At 42.2% G+C, this 15,464-nt stretch overlaps 1 protein-coding gene across 2 annotated transcripts; it reads left to right on the top strand.

Moving 5' to 3' along the window:
• The first annotated feature begins 8,236 nt into the window (after positions 1-8,236).
• Positions 8,237-15,398, top strand: LOC124000343 (DNA-3-methyladenine glycosylase-like). 2 transcript variants are annotated; one of them, XM_046306634.1, is made up of 3 exons: positions 8,237-8,639; positions 13,324-13,528; positions 13,884-15,398. In XM_046306634.1, exons 1-3 carry the CDS (start codon positions 8,562-8,564, stop codon positions 14,261-14,263), a joined length of 663 nt encoding a protein of 220 aa, XP_046162590.1. In that variant the 5' UTR covers positions 8,237-8,561; the 3' UTR covers positions 14,264-15,398. The 2 variants fall into 2 exon arrangements, with proteins under 2 accessions (XP_046162590.1, XP_046162588.1); XM_046306632.1 differs by having other exon boundaries at positions 8,237-8,786.
• Positions 15,399-15,464: the final 66 nt, after the last annotated feature.

Here is a 15,464-nt window from a genome sequence, read left to right as displayed (position 1 = left end):
GTATTCTGTATGGACAAGAATGCCAAGAGTGTATTCTAGTCTGTATTCTAGTCTGTATGGACTAGAATACAACCCTCATGTAAAGGCTTTATAATTGGTTAGTGGCTTCAAATATGCTTGAGTAAAGTCAAAGTATACCGAACAATACTATAAACGCAACATGTAAAGTGTTGGTCTCATGTTTCATGAGCTGAAATAAAAGATCCCAAAAATGTTCCATACGCACAAAAACCTTATTTACATTTACATTTACATTTAATTTACATTTACATTTATTTCTTATCCAGAGCGACTTACTTCTCTCAAATGTTGTGCACAAATGTGTTTACATCCCTGGTAGTGAGCATTTCTCCTTTGTCAAGATAATCCATCCACCTGACAGGTGTGGCATTTCAAGAAGCTGATTAAACAGCATGATCATTACACAGGTGCACCTTGTGTGGGGGACACTTTTTGTGCATACAGTATGGAACATTTCTGGGATCTTTTATTTCAGCTCATGAAACATGAGACCAACACTTTACATGTTGCATTTATATTTGAGTTCAGTGCAATTAGGGGGCTGTGAGTCATAGTGCTATAAGATATCTAGACAGTCTGTGCTGCCTTGCGCTGGCTGATGTATTCTGGTTGTTGTACGGAGACCAACCATCTGTGCATCACAGACATGTCATTTGGCGTCCCTGCAAAGAAGCACTCTCATAGCTGTGTTCACCTCAGAGATGAAAGAAGGCCAGAATTAAAAAGGACAGCCACGCTCTACCCACCACAACCCACCCAGCCCATTTAACTCATCAGTGGCACTGCCAAGCTGCCAGGCCCAGCCCAGAGCCCATCCACACTGCTGACAGTCACAGGAAACACAGATAACCGAGCCAACAGATAGAGCCAGAGCATGGCAACGATGGCCCTCAGCCAGACCATCAGATCAGATATATGACAGAGTCATCAAACCATCCCTGGCCTCTACTACCAGAGCTGCCCTGGGGGGTTGTGTCTGGCTCCCACCTCAGCTCACCATCAGTCAGTCACAGACTTGTCGCCAATAGGAATGAAATGACACCTGGTTTCCACATTGGCCACACATAATCTTCCAATAACTTCAACACGCTGCCCTCAAGGCATAGAAGTGTTTGATTTGCAATGTTGATGTACTCAAAGTACTAAAGTAAGGCAAGGAATTGACGTACTCAAAAATGGTTGAGCTCTCTGTTATTTTGGGATAATGACCAGCTACCCTTTTCTCTATCGCCACATAAAAAGTATAGCATTTCCATGTAAAAAAAAAACTATGAGCACTAACATGTGAAGTTCATATGAGCATATCAAATTTGGTGGCTAAGAGTCTGTGTTTTAGAAATGAAGGCATACAGTGCATTCGGAAAGTATTCAGACCCCTTCCCCTATTTCCACATTTTGTTACGTTACAACCTTATTCTAAAACGGATTAACTAAAAATGTTCCTCATCAATATACACACAATACCCCATAATGACAAAGCGAAACAGGTTTATAGAATTTTTTGCAAATGTATTAAAAATAAAAAACAGAAATACCTTATTTACATACTGTACATATTCAGATCATTTGCTATGAGACTCAAAATTGAGATCAGGTGCATCCTGTTTCAATTGATCATCCTTGAGATGTTTCTAGAACTGATTGGAGTCCACCTGTGATAAAATCAATTGATTGGACATGATTTGCACACACCTGCCGATATACGGTCCCACGGTTGACAGTGCATGTCAGAGCAAAAACCAAGTCATGAGCTTGAAGGAATTGTCTGTAGAACTCCGAGACAGGATTGTGTCGAGGCACAGATCTTTGGTAGGGTACCAAAAATTGTCTGCAGCATTGAAGATCCCAAAGAGCACAGTGGCCTCCATCATTCTTAAATGGAAGAAGTTTAGAACCACCAGGACTCTTCCTAGAGCTGTCTTCCCGGCCAAACTGAGCGATCGGGGGAGAAGGGACTTGGTCAGGGAGGTGACGAAACAACCCGATGGTCACTCTGACAGAGCTCCAGAGTTCCTATGTGGAGATGGGAGAACCTTCCAGAAGGACAACCATCTCTGCAGCATTCCACCAACCAGGTCTTTATGGTTGAGTGGCCAGACGGAAGCCATTCCTCAGTAAAAGGCACATGACAGCATACTTGTAGTTTGCCAAAGGGCACCTAAAGGACTCTCAGACCATGAGAAACAAGACTCTCTGGTCTGATGAAACCAATATTTAACTCTTTGACCTGAATGCCAAATGACACATCTGGAGAAAACCTGGCACCATCCCTATGGTGAAGCATGGTGGTGGAGCGTCATGCTGTGGGGCTGTTTTTCAGTGGCAGGAAGACTAGTTGGGGTCGAGGGAAAGATGAGCAGAGCAAAGTACAGAGAGATCCTTGATGAAAACCTGCTCCAGAGTGCTCAGGACCTCAGACTGGGGAGAAGGTTCTCCTTCCAACAGGACAATGACCCTAAGCACACAGCCAAGACAACGCAATAGTGGCTTCGGGAGAAGTCTCTGAATGTCCTTGAGTGGCCCAGCAAGAGCCCGGACTTGAACCTGATCGAACATCTCTGGAGAGACCTGAAAATAGCTGTGCAATCCCCATCCAACCTGACAGAGCTTGAGAGGATCTGCAGAGTAGAAAGGGTGTGCCAAGCTTGTCATACCCAAGAAGACTTGAGGCTGTAATCGCTGCCAAAGGTGCTTCAACAAAGTACTAATTAAAGGTTCTGAATACTTATGTAAATGTGATATTTCATTTTTATTTTTAATCCATTTGAAGAAATGTCTAACTTTTTACCAGAATGAATGCAACTGAATTGGCTACAATGGGTATTCATAGTAGTCACAAACCACAATTGGGCCACCTGCTCCTGTCCTCCCTTCCACTGGCTACTGTTATGTTCAGCTCATAAATGTTTTATTATTTCTGGCTCGCGGTGATTAAAGCAAGAGTGTGAAACCATTCTGGACAACTCCTGCCTCTCTCGCTCCAGTTATTGTCAGCTCTCTGAGCTCTTACCGACACCTATCCATGAGCCCTATCTATTTTAATTTACTGTAACCAGCCCTCTCACCCACTGACCATTGAATGACACTGAACGTCCGTGGACGTTGAAAAGTAGTTGAAATTTGGTCAGTCCAAATCTGAACCAATCATATGTTTCTGTTTCACAAGTTTGAACAGCACAGTACAGTATAACACCCTAGAGTAGAGTACAGTGTGATTTACTGAACTACACTGTACTGTAATCTACTCTCGTGATCTGTACTGAACTTTACTCTAGTCTATTGTACTATACTGTTCTCTACTGTGCTGTACTTTGACGTCCAAACTTGGGAAACATAGACGTCTATGATTGGTACAGATTTGGTCCGGTCAAACCAAATCTGGTCTTGTTTGGGGGCGGAGCTCATTCGAATAATAGCCAGTGTGTAGAATAATAGCCAGTGTGTAGAATAATAGCCAGTGTGTAGAATAATAGCCAGTGTGTAGAATAATAGCCAGTGTGTAGAATAATAGCCAGTGTGTAGAATAATAGCCAGTGTGTAGAATAATAGCCAGTGTGTAGAATAATAGCCAAACATACAAAGGAGGTTATTCCATGTTTCTACTTAATCAGAATACATCACCATATTGAGAATGACATTCAAAATGAAGCCTTTTTGTACAGTATAGATCAGGGACCCCATGAGGTCATTCTGTTACCATCATTCTCTAACCAGATGTTAATCAACTTCATTTACTGTAGTTCAATAACAATAATGTGTTTTATCATAGCTGACACCCTATTCTTTCTGCAGACATCTTTCAATCTTAATTCAGGGTAGACATTTAACAGGGAATTTGGGAAAATGTCACATAAACTGAGGGAAATTCTACCGTCATTCTGTCACCAAACTTTACACCTGAACTGTTTGAGGAAGTCTGTTTTTGTACACTTGTCAGTGGAAATTGTTAAAACTAGTCCTTGTGCATGGAGTTGTATGGTTTGTTTAACTTCACAATCAATGTTTTTTGTTTGGCGTACTATTAAAGTGAATAATCAAAGTCTCATTCTGTTATTCAGTTACCGTGGAATAGCCCAGTATACATTCCCAAATTATTGAGAGATAATAAAATCAAAGCTCTTGATAACGATGATATCTTCAATAAAACCAATCAGATCTCCACATATCTTCTAACTCTGGACCATTAGATCACTTGGTCACACAAGAGCAAGTGATAAAAGTACTACAGGACAGCTGCCATGACATCATAAAAACGAGCCATGCAAATATTAGATCTGGGAATGTTTATGCCATCCTTAAGTTACTGATATCAACTTACCCCCACTGGCAACTTCCTGCGTGCCCTTCACCTATTTCTGCCATGCTTACATATAAGACCACAACTCCACAAGCACACTGCTGTCTCTGGCAGGCCTCCAAAACTTTGACTGACTGACTGATCCACACAGGGAGGCACTGCTGGGGTGCAGAGATCAGCAGTTAGTACATCACCACCCAAGCATGCATTGCATTTCTCCGATTGAAATATACAGCATCATCTTTTCTCAGGAGTGGCAACAGACCAAAACTAGAGAGAAAGGCCAACCTTAATATGAGGAAATATATAATAAAGAACATACACTGCTAGTCCAAGATCACTTATCTCCCATAATTTGATCAGCTGCGATATGGGCTAGCATAAATAAACCCAGTCCTTAAGGCCACACATCTCCACATCTCCCAGTCTATCAGCCTCACAACAGATGATAGGCCTGACAGTTGACTGACAGCTGGTTTAAATGGACTTGTTTTCTAGGAGGTGCAGTAACCGCCTTCAGCTCAGGGTCTTCTCTCCCTCTTCTCCAGATTTATCCTAGCAGCCTGGTGCTTGGTAACAGACTTTGACCACTTCCTTCTCCCGTAATTGCAAGAGTCCTGCCTTGGAAAGGCTTCAGAGGGGCCTGTCATTGAGCCATGGGATACAGACTCCAACATGTTCCCCTCTACTCCTGTGTTCCTGTGCTGGTTCAGAGCAGCTGAGCAGGCTGTCTTTGGGGAGCAGGAGGAGAAGGCGGTAGACCAGGCGGCTGGGAGCACGTCTGGCTGGTGCTGATGACAGAACCGTACAGCAGGGAGAGGCAAGGGGGACCAAGCTAGAAACCCCAAAGTCTGTCAAACCCATCGGAGTTACTAACCATCACACAATGTTAGGCCAACCTGGCCAACCTGGGGCCCACTCTCATCCTGCAAAGTTAAGTCCTAGAAGAATGTGAAAGCCAAAACGGGAGTGGAAAGTAACCCTGCATCATAATACTGAAGCACAACATCTTTCTCAAATCATCTGCTGTTTCTATTTTCTACAATTGTTGTTATTGCAGGCAGTTTCAGTGAGTAAAACTGAAAGTGGGAGGTAGGGTGAAAGTAGAATCAATTTTTGCCCTGTACTGGAACTCATGGGCCTGCACCAAACATTTTATGGGGCTAATCATATAATTACATATAGAATCCCTATTAAATTCAATAGGATCTCTGTGGGCCTATTCATAAAGAGTAATCATTTTAAATGTATTACCTTTATTGTGACATAAACACAACCAGTCTGATTGTCAAATAATCACTTCAAAGGGCTCATTTACTAGACTACCAGCGTACGTTCATTCACTTGCAACATATTTCCAGCATCCAAAACAGTGGTGAAAGGAAAGAGACATCTGTTACATAAAACACCAAAAAGTGTAATGACATTTGGTGATTGTCATTAGGCCAGAGTTTATGCGTCCACTGCTGTCCGTGTATGTCTCGGTGTCGGCCACTCATCTTAGCCTGTGGTTCTCGTCGAACCACATTGCATTTTGGAGCGTAGGCCATAAGCTACCTCACGTTTTCAAGTCCATTCCCTCATTTTTCATCCCTCTGACTTCCGTGATTTAAAAAAGGGGTGTAACAGCATACAGTTTTGTTGACATTTTGTTTTACTTATGTGATAGGCTCATGTTTTAGCAGTATGGTGTACCCCCACTATTTATTCTGCTGGGACGCTGTACCGGACTGTACCGCCTGACTATGAAACACCATGGCACATTCAAAAATAATAGCTAATTTCATATCACTACCTCTGAAAGACCTCCTAAACTATTGTGTCACAAAAAAACAAACATTTTAAACACAAGGATAATGGACAGACTGCTGTACTGTACTTAATTCCCAGTGTGCCATGCTGTGTTCACGCTCGTGTCACATTCTGTTATAGATGGCCAGACTGGCACATGGATCAACACAGCCTGGGGCCAAGCTGCCTGGTGCAGACAGTCCTCTTCCTGGGCACGGTCGGGCAGGCACGAGGACATCAAAACTATTTATATCCATTTATATCCACTTATTAGACCAGCACTATTTTCCTAATGAAGATGTGTCAAATGATAAGGCAGAAAGAGGAAAGAGTGGACCCAGATCTACTTTATGCAGTACGAAATGCCCCTTGGAGATTGAACACTTGTTCCAACCTTCAGGGAACCACTCTAGCCCTTGATATTGATGGATGAATGCCGGAGGAGCAGTGATTATTCAAACTACTTTGTAGAATGTTTGTTGCTGTACTTAGTTGTTTTTTGGGGGTAAAAAAAAAAACTATTGAGATGACCCAGTTGAGTGAATTATGCCATTCTTTGCAGCAAAGCATGTAATTGTATAAATATATCTTGGCACCAGGCTGAGTATACACTGACTGTACAAAACATTAAGGACACCTGCTCTTTCCATGAGATAAACTGACCAGGTGAATCGAGATTAAAGCTATTATCCCTTATTGATGTCACTTGTTAAATCCAATTCAAATCAGTGTAGATGAAGGGGAGGAGGCAGGTTAAAGAAGGATGTTTAAGCCTTGAGACAATTGAAACATGGATTGTGTATGTGTGCCATTCAGAGGGTGAATGGGCAAGACAAAATATTTAAGTGCTTTTGAACAGATATGGTAGTAGGTGCTACTGGTTTGTGTCAAGAACTGAACATGTGTGGATGGGGGGAGGGGGTATAACTCAATATTATGAAGGTTTTCTTAATGTTTTGTAATGTTTAGATTGAAATAATTCAAACAACTCAAACTGAGAGTAGCAAAGTGAAATGCCATCTCCAGTGAACCATCCAGATGCTCTAAACGTGTGCAATGTGAAGTGAAATCCATGGAATTTGTTTAACAAACCACAAAAAAATGTTTGGCATGGGTCAATAACTATGAATGTTATGAACGTAACCAGACAAAGGCCATTACCTTATCAGGATCAACTAACAGACATATTCTCATTCAGCCATGGCCAAGACAAAATATTCATAAAATAACAGGAAGCTGACACAATCTGATGTCACTGTGAATCCATCCCCCCCAGTCACCTGCTTTGAGTCTCGCTGGCAGTCCAAGCAACACAGCTGGAAAGTATTCACTGTGAACAAAGAGAAATTGTGAAGGGAAACTCAACACTCATCCTAGGTTTACACAAAGGTCAAGTCACTCATTTGAAACATCCCCTATAGGTCCCCTGTAAGTGGCTGATCTGCTGTGCCTGTAAGCATAGATTTACAATGTATAATTGCACAACCACTTGTTAATGTAGCTAGGTTAGCCTAAATAGTTATTTTCTTTTGTGAGTTGCTGTAAGAACAAAATAGAAAATAAAGAAGTAGAATGAGAAAAATTGGAAATTATAATATATTTCCCCCCACCATTCAATCATATAATTTACTTCACGTAAATTAAATTCTCTATGTAAAAGAGCACATTTTATAAGTACATTTTGTGATTGAATTTGTTCATCTGATGTGTGTGGTCCCTTTAAGAGGAGTCAAAAGAAAATGCTGCATTTATAACCAAGTGGGAAGCTGGTATTTACCACGCTGGTAAAAATCCAGTTGAACGAACCTACAACTGGTAATTACTAGTGGTAAACTCGTGTACCATCTCCGAGCTCCGATTTCTCACACATGCTGAACTCTGACGTCAAATATTAAGGAAATGCTTACAATAACAGCATTTTTGGCAGTAAAATGCAACAACAAAACAGTATTTATAGAAAGCAATCTTTTCATGTGTTTTTTTAACAGTATAATTTGTTTGCGAGCATGATAGCTGTACTTTTTTGTCGATGGTCTCAACAAGTTCAAAGCACGTGAATGCACCGAACTCGTTTTTACGACTTCACAACTAGTAATTACCACCTTCCCACTTAGTTGTCAACGCAGCAGAAGTCCCAGCATCCCAAGCGATACAGCTAGCAAGCCAAACCGGCTTTTGACAAATATTTCCTATAACAAATCATTTGTGGGTGCAAAACCTATTTCAGATTAATACATAGGAAACGGACGTTATTGATGTTGCATACTGAATAGGTCTGTATGTTCTGGCTAACATAAATGTGCCACAACAACCCTAAATCGTTGCAACAAAACAAAAATACTAACTCAGCTAGCTAATGTTTTTAGCCTTAGTTCACAGACGAACACGTTAGTTATAAGTTCTCTGGCTAGGTAGCTATTTTACTCGATTACAAGCTCGGGTACATCAAGCAATGTCAGGACGAAAGAGGACGCAAATATCCGTACCTGAGTCCGAGGACCAAGTAAAAAAGTGCGTGTCACTGAGACAGGTGAGGTCTACCGACCACGAGAGCGGTGATGTTAAACCAGGGACAGTGAAGAGTCAGTACTTCTCCAAGGAGGGGGACCCTCAAAGGCTTGGAGAAGAGTTCTTCAACCAGCCCTGTATAAGTTTGGCTAAAGCATTCCTAGGCAAGGTACGTTCCCTAGAATCAAACATCATTGTAACCCAAACCGCTGTTGAAATACCCTTGATCAGATATAGATTTTAACATAGTAGCTAGGCCTATGACTAGGGCAGTCCTCGTGATGGGAAGGGGGCTCTCTGTGGACTAATGTCTACCCCTGATATAGCTACAGATTGTTACACCAGATAATGTGATTGAACTTGTTTTGCTCCATGAAGTAATCCAACATTATGTACGCTACCATCTTGTCTATTTCAAGTCTTTTCTCATTGATCGAGACTGGTGGGTGTCCCCCCAAGGTGCTCATGTCATGAAGGACAGACACCTGTCTCGATCAATGAGAGAAGACTTGAAATAGACAAGATGGTAGAGTACATATTGTTGGATTACTTCATGGAACACAAATGGAAAAACAAAAGTGATTATCTGGTGTAACAATCTGTAGTCACCTCTAAGGATTATTGTTGCAACTAAGAGTTGGAAAGGTCATCTATTTTAATCCTGAACAGAAACACTGTGCTTGCATTCAAACGACCAGCAAATTTCAAAGCCAGGAAGTGCTTGGTATGCAGAGTTACTATTAATAATCATAGCCATGACTCCTTTGCACTTCGCTTCTTTTTAAGCCCTCCAGTGGCTGAATCCTGTGCATGTTTATGTTTAATTAAGCTATGTCTGGACCAGTTTACAGGAAGGCTGTAATAAAAAGTATGAAAGCCATTATCGTGTGGCAAGGCTTCCGGGCTGGTTGTTAATTGTCAGAGAAGCTTGGTTCCCCCCGGTGTGATCATGCATTCCACCAGCCACTGCCTCAGAACACTGTGTGGTTTGTGAACAGTTCTTTGCTCAATGCTGAAATAATTGCACTCCTCAATGGTGACTTCTTTCAATGGCACTGAAAGAAACCCTCTGACTCTGAGTAGTTGGTGCTGACTGAGATCCAAACAACTGATGGGAGAGGACTTATCTTGTAGAGAAATATTGTTTTCCTTCTCACATTAACCTCATTTTATACTACTTTGTCCCCCCCAGCAACACCTATACTAAATGCCTTCTCAATGGAGTCTCATGGCCTCTGTTGATTTTGTATTTATTATGGATCCCCATAAGCTGCTGCCAAAGCAGCAGCTACTCTTCCTGGGGTCCAGCAAAATTAAGGCAGTTTATACCATTTAAAAACATTGCAATACATTCACAGATTTTACAACACGCTGTGCATCCTCAGACCCCTACTCCACCAATACCACATATCTACAGTACTAAATCCATGTGTACAGTGGGGCAAAAAAAGTATTTAGTCAGCCACCAATTGTGCCATTTCTCCCACTTAAAAAGATGAGAGAGGCCTGTACTTTTCATCATAGGTACACTTCAACTATCACAGACAAAATGAGAAGGAAAAACAATCCAGAAAATCACATTGTAGGATTTTTATTAATTTATTTGCAAATTAGGGTGGAAAATAAGTATTTGGTCAAAAACAAAAGTTTCTCAATACTTTGTTATTTACCCTTTGTTGGCAATGACTGAGGTCAAACGTTTTCAAGGTTTTCACACACTTGCTGGTATTTTGGCCCATTCCTCCATGCAGATCTCCTCTAGTAAAGTGATGTTTGGGGGCTGTTGCTGGGCAACACGGACTTTCAACTCCCCCCAAAGATTTTCTATGGGGTTGAGATCTGGAGACTGGCTAGGCCACTCCAGGACCTTGAAATGCTTCTTATGAAGCCACCCCTTCGTTGCCCGGGTGGTGTGTTTGGGATCATTGTCATGCTGAAAGACCCAGCTACGTTTCATCTTCAATGCCCTTGCTGATGGAAGGTGGTTTTCACTCAAAATCTCACAATACATGCCCCCATTCATTCTTTCCTTTACACAGATCAGTCATCCTGGTCCCTTTGCAGAAAAACAGCCCCAAAGCATGATGTTTCCACCCCCATGCTTCACAGTAGGTATGGTAGGCTTGGATGCCAAACACGACGAGTTGAGTTTTTACCAAAAAGTTATATTTTGGTTTCATCTGACCATATGACATTCTCCCAATCTTCTGGATCATCCAAATGCTCTCTAGCAAACTTCAGACGGGCCTGGACATGTACTGGCTTAAGCAGGGGGACACGTCTAGCACTGCAGGATATGAGTCCCTGGCGGCGTAGTGTGTTACTGATGTAGGCTTTGTTACTTTGGTCCCAGCTCTCTGCAGGTCATTCACTAGGTCCCCCCGTGTGGTTCTGGGATTTTTGCTCACCATTCTTGTGATCATTTTGACCCCACGGGGTGAGATCTTGCGTGGAGCCCCAGATCGAGGGAGATTATCAGTGGTCTTGTATGTCTTCCATTTCCTAATAATTGCTCCCACAGTTGATTTCTTCAAACCAAGCTGCTTACCTATTGCAGATTCAGTCTTCCCAGCCTGGTGCAGGTCTACAATTTTGTTTCTGGTGTCCTTTGACAGCTCTTTGGTCTTGGCCATAGTGGAGTTTGGAGTGTGACTGTTTGAGGTTGTGGACAGGTGTCTTTTATACTGATAACAAGTTCAAAGAGGTGCCATTAATACGGGTAACGAGTGGAGGACAGAGGAGCCTCTTAAAGAAGACGTTACAGGTCTGTGAGAGCCAGAAATCTTGCTGGTTTGTAGGTGACCAAATACTCATTTTCCACCATAATTTGCAAATAAATTCATTAAAAATCCTACAATGTGATTTTCTGGATTTTATTTTCTCATTTTGTCTCATAATTGAAGTGTACCTATGATGAAAATTACAGGCCTCTCTCATATTTTTAAGTGGGAGGACTTGCACAATTGGTGGCTGACTAAATACTTTTTTGCCCCACTGTATGTATAGTGTGTATATTATTTTGTGTGTATGCATGTGTCTGTGCCAATGTTTGTGTTGCTTCACAGTCCTGCTGTTCCATAAGGTTTTTTAAAAATCTGTTTTTGAAATTGAATTGTACTGCTTGCGTCAGTTACTTGGTGTGGAATAGAGTTCCATGTAATCATGGCTCTATGTAGTACTGTGTGCCTCCCATAGTCTGTTCTGGACTTGGGGACTGTGAAGAGACCTCTTGTGCCATGTTTTGTAGGGTATGCATGGGTGTCCGAGCTGTGTGCCAGTAGTTTAGACAGACAGTTTGGTGCATTCAACATGTCAATACCTCTCATAAATAAAAGTAGTGATGAAGTCAATCTTTCAGCCAGGAGAGATTGACATGCATATTATTAATATTAGCTCTCTGTGTACATCCAAGGGCCAGCTGTGCTGTCCTGTTCTGAGCCAATTGCAATCTTTTTGTGGCACCTGACCACTCGACTGAACAGTACCTGCCTTATCGTGTTAAGTGTTAAGAAGGCAGAGCATCGCTTTATTATAGACTTCTCCCCATCTTAGCTACTACTGCATCAATATGTTTTCACTATGGTATTTTACAATCTAGTTTTACTCCAAGCAGTTTAGTCATCTTAACTTTCTCAATTTACACATTATTTATGACAATATTTAGTTGAGGTTTAGGGTTTAGTGGGTGTTTTGTTCCAAATACAATGCTTTTAGTTTTAGAAATATTTAGGGCTAACTTATTCCTTGCCACCCACTCTGAAACTAACTGCAGCTCTTTGTTGAGTGTTGCAGTCATTTCAGTCGCTGTAGTAGCTGACGTGTATAGTGTTGAGTCATCCGCATACATAGACACTCTGGCTTTACTCAGTCAGTGGCATGTTGTTAGTAAAAATTCCTGAATCTAACGGGATTATAATTTGATAGGCTTCCATTAAGACAAGTAACTCTTTATCCACATTATAGCAGGGGGGCGTAAAGCCATAACACATACGCTTTTCCAGCAGCAGACTATGATCGATAATGTCAAAAGCTGCACTAAAGTCTAACAAGACAGCCCCCACAATATTTTTATCAATTTCTCTCAGCCAATCATCAGTCATTTGTGTAAGTGCTGGGCTTGTTGAGTGTCCATCCCTATAAGCATGCTGAAATTCTGTTTACTGTAAAATACCATTTTTTTCCCAGAACTTTACTTAGGGTTGGTAACAGTCTGATTGATCGGCTATTTGAGCCAGTAAAGGGGGCTTTACTATTCTTGGGTAGCGGAATGACTTTAGCTTCCCTCCAGGCCTGAGGACACACGCTCTCTAGTAGGTTTAAATTGAAGATGCGGCAAATAGGAGTGGCAATATCATCTGCTATTATCATCACTCATATTCCATCTAGATTGGCAGACCCTGGTGGCTTGTCATTGTTGATAGACAATCATTTTTTCACTTCTTGAGTTGATGAGTTGAATGACCTAGATAAACGTGGTGGGAAAATGTGTGTTGTTTCTGTGTTCCTGTAACAACATTGGAGTCCAGCTAGCGGTTGCACAGCCATTGGCACACATACACCATCAGCAGGGCTTATTGTGACTCCACACATGTAGTCTAGTTCTCTTCAGAGACAACAATAGATCAAGTTCCTACTGAAGACATACCCACTGAGGACACACATGAAGGAAAGTCTTTATTTAGGCCATCCCTTGTTTGTGCTGCAAGGTATTGGTGCGTCGGAGTGCGGATGGCACTGAGCTGAGAGGGAGGGTGGTGGAGACTGAGGCCTACCTGGGAGGAGAGGACAAGGCCTCTCACTCTGCTGGGGGAAAATGCACTGAGAGGAACACAGCGATGTTTATGAAACCCGGCACCATCTATGTGTACCCCATCTACGGCATCTACCTCTGTATGAATGTTTCCAGTCAAGGTAAGACCATACAACAAAACAGTACAACAGCCAGGCTTACCCTGAAGGCAGTGGAACAAACCACCAGTAATAAACCAAACTGCCATTAAAACCACACGCAGTAAAGTTCAGTGTGTTGGCCTTATCTGTAGGAAAATCACCTCATTAGAGACTAAGTAGTGTTGTATCTCCCAGGCTCCCCCATGTTACTTTCATTAGGCCATAGTTCTCTTTTTTTCAACTGTTTCTCATTATTGAAGACATTATATTATATGTTGCACCATGTTATTATCCATTCATTCACACTGGAGAAAAAGGGCAAAGGAAGGAGACAGTATGGCTCCACTCTATCGTTCCCTGTGTGTGTTCTCTCTAGGGGAGGGTGCTGCCGTGCTTCTGCGGGCTCTGGAGCCTCTACATGGCTTGCCTCTAATGAGGCAGCTGCGGACAGCCAGGCGGAGAGAGGGGGCCCGGCCCCTGAAGGACAAGGAGCTATGCAATGGTCCCTCAAAGCTGTGCCAAGCCCTGGACATACCACGCTTCTTCGACCGGAGAGACCTAGCCTCAGAGCCAGAGGTGTGGCTAGAGAGGGACCCCCAGATAGGACCGCAAGAGCCAGGCCTCAGGGAGGTGGTCTCAGCAAGCCGGATCGGCATTGACTCTCATGGGGAATGGGCCACCAAACCCCTGCGCTTCTATCTGCGTGGTCACCACTGTGTGAGTGTAGTGGACAAACAGGCAGAGACAGAGAGTTGAAATTGGGAATATTTTTGGAATTGTATCAAACCATGATGAGTACATAAGTACATAACGTTTTTTCTTAACTATAACCAGCTTTTTACAGACAATGCTAGAGCAAGTGAAAACTTGTCAGCTATGAGCTATTTCAGTCATTTGGTCTAGCTATAGGCAAATCATTGCAAAAGACCCAAAGCCAAAATGTTTGCTCCGAGGGGAATCCAGACTCAATAGATACACACATTGTTGCACAAACACAAATCCCACAGATATGGAATATGCCATATTTGTATGCTACAAATGATTAAACTACATTCCAAACATCTGTAAAATATTTGATCTAGCCTCCCCTCCCTGCTATCAAAGCAACTAGAATTTCCATTCCAGTCATTCTCAATCTTCCACCTGTTTTTTAATAAAAGTCCTTGCTTGAAAAGTTATTTTGTAATCATTGATTTCACAGATGTTTGGAACGTCGTGCTCCTTCTTTCAAAGCAGAAACAGCATGTCTGATGTTTGGCATCTTTTCATTCTTTCCCTCCCACAGACTCCTGGGGGAGGCAGCCTAGGTTGTTTTCCTACATTGTGTTTGTTGGAGATGATTTATCACTTTTGGGAATCCCCCAAATGGAAAGGCTCAAGTGGAGTACAGTGTTTAAACTGCCCAATTTATAGGTGTCACTAAAGCTCTTCACACACTGTTATTCAATCATGTAGTATTGAAAACAAGGCATTGAACGTAAAACATCTAAGAGACAAAGGGACAAATTAAATCATCTAAAAGTTACATACATTTACTCACATTCCCCCAAGCAGAGCAGACAGTTATGCTTTTTTAAATCAGTATTTTTCTGGTGCATTGATAGATGAGTACAGTATATTAGTTACCTCAAATTGCAATATTATCCAGTTGGCTGAAAGCAGCAAGCACCATAATAAGGCCTTTGTACAGCAGCAGTCTGTATCATTCTGTCTGTCTGGTATTTCAGAAAGGGTCCTTCATCTCATGACAGACCTCTCTACTCCAGAGGAGAGTGGAAGAGGGAGATGACAGACCTCTACTCCAGAGGAGAGTGGAAGAGGGAGATGACAGACCTCTACTCCAGAGGAGAGTGGAAGAGGGAGATGACAGACCTCTACTCCAGAGGAGAGTGGAAGAGGGAGATGACAGACCTCTACTCCAGAGGAGAGTGGAAGAGGGAGATGACAGACCTCTACT

Source organism: Oncorhynchus gorbuscha, linkage group LG16, assembly GCF_021184085.1.
Source record: "Oncorhynchus gorbuscha isolate QuinsamMale2020 ecotype Even-year linkage group LG16, OgorEven_v1.0, whole genome shotgun sequence".
Taxonomy (NCBI): Eukaryota; Metazoa; Chordata; class Actinopteri; order Salmoniformes; family Salmonidae; genus Oncorhynchus; species Oncorhynchus gorbuscha.
This window is presented reverse-complemented; position numbering and strand designations above follow the sequence as displayed.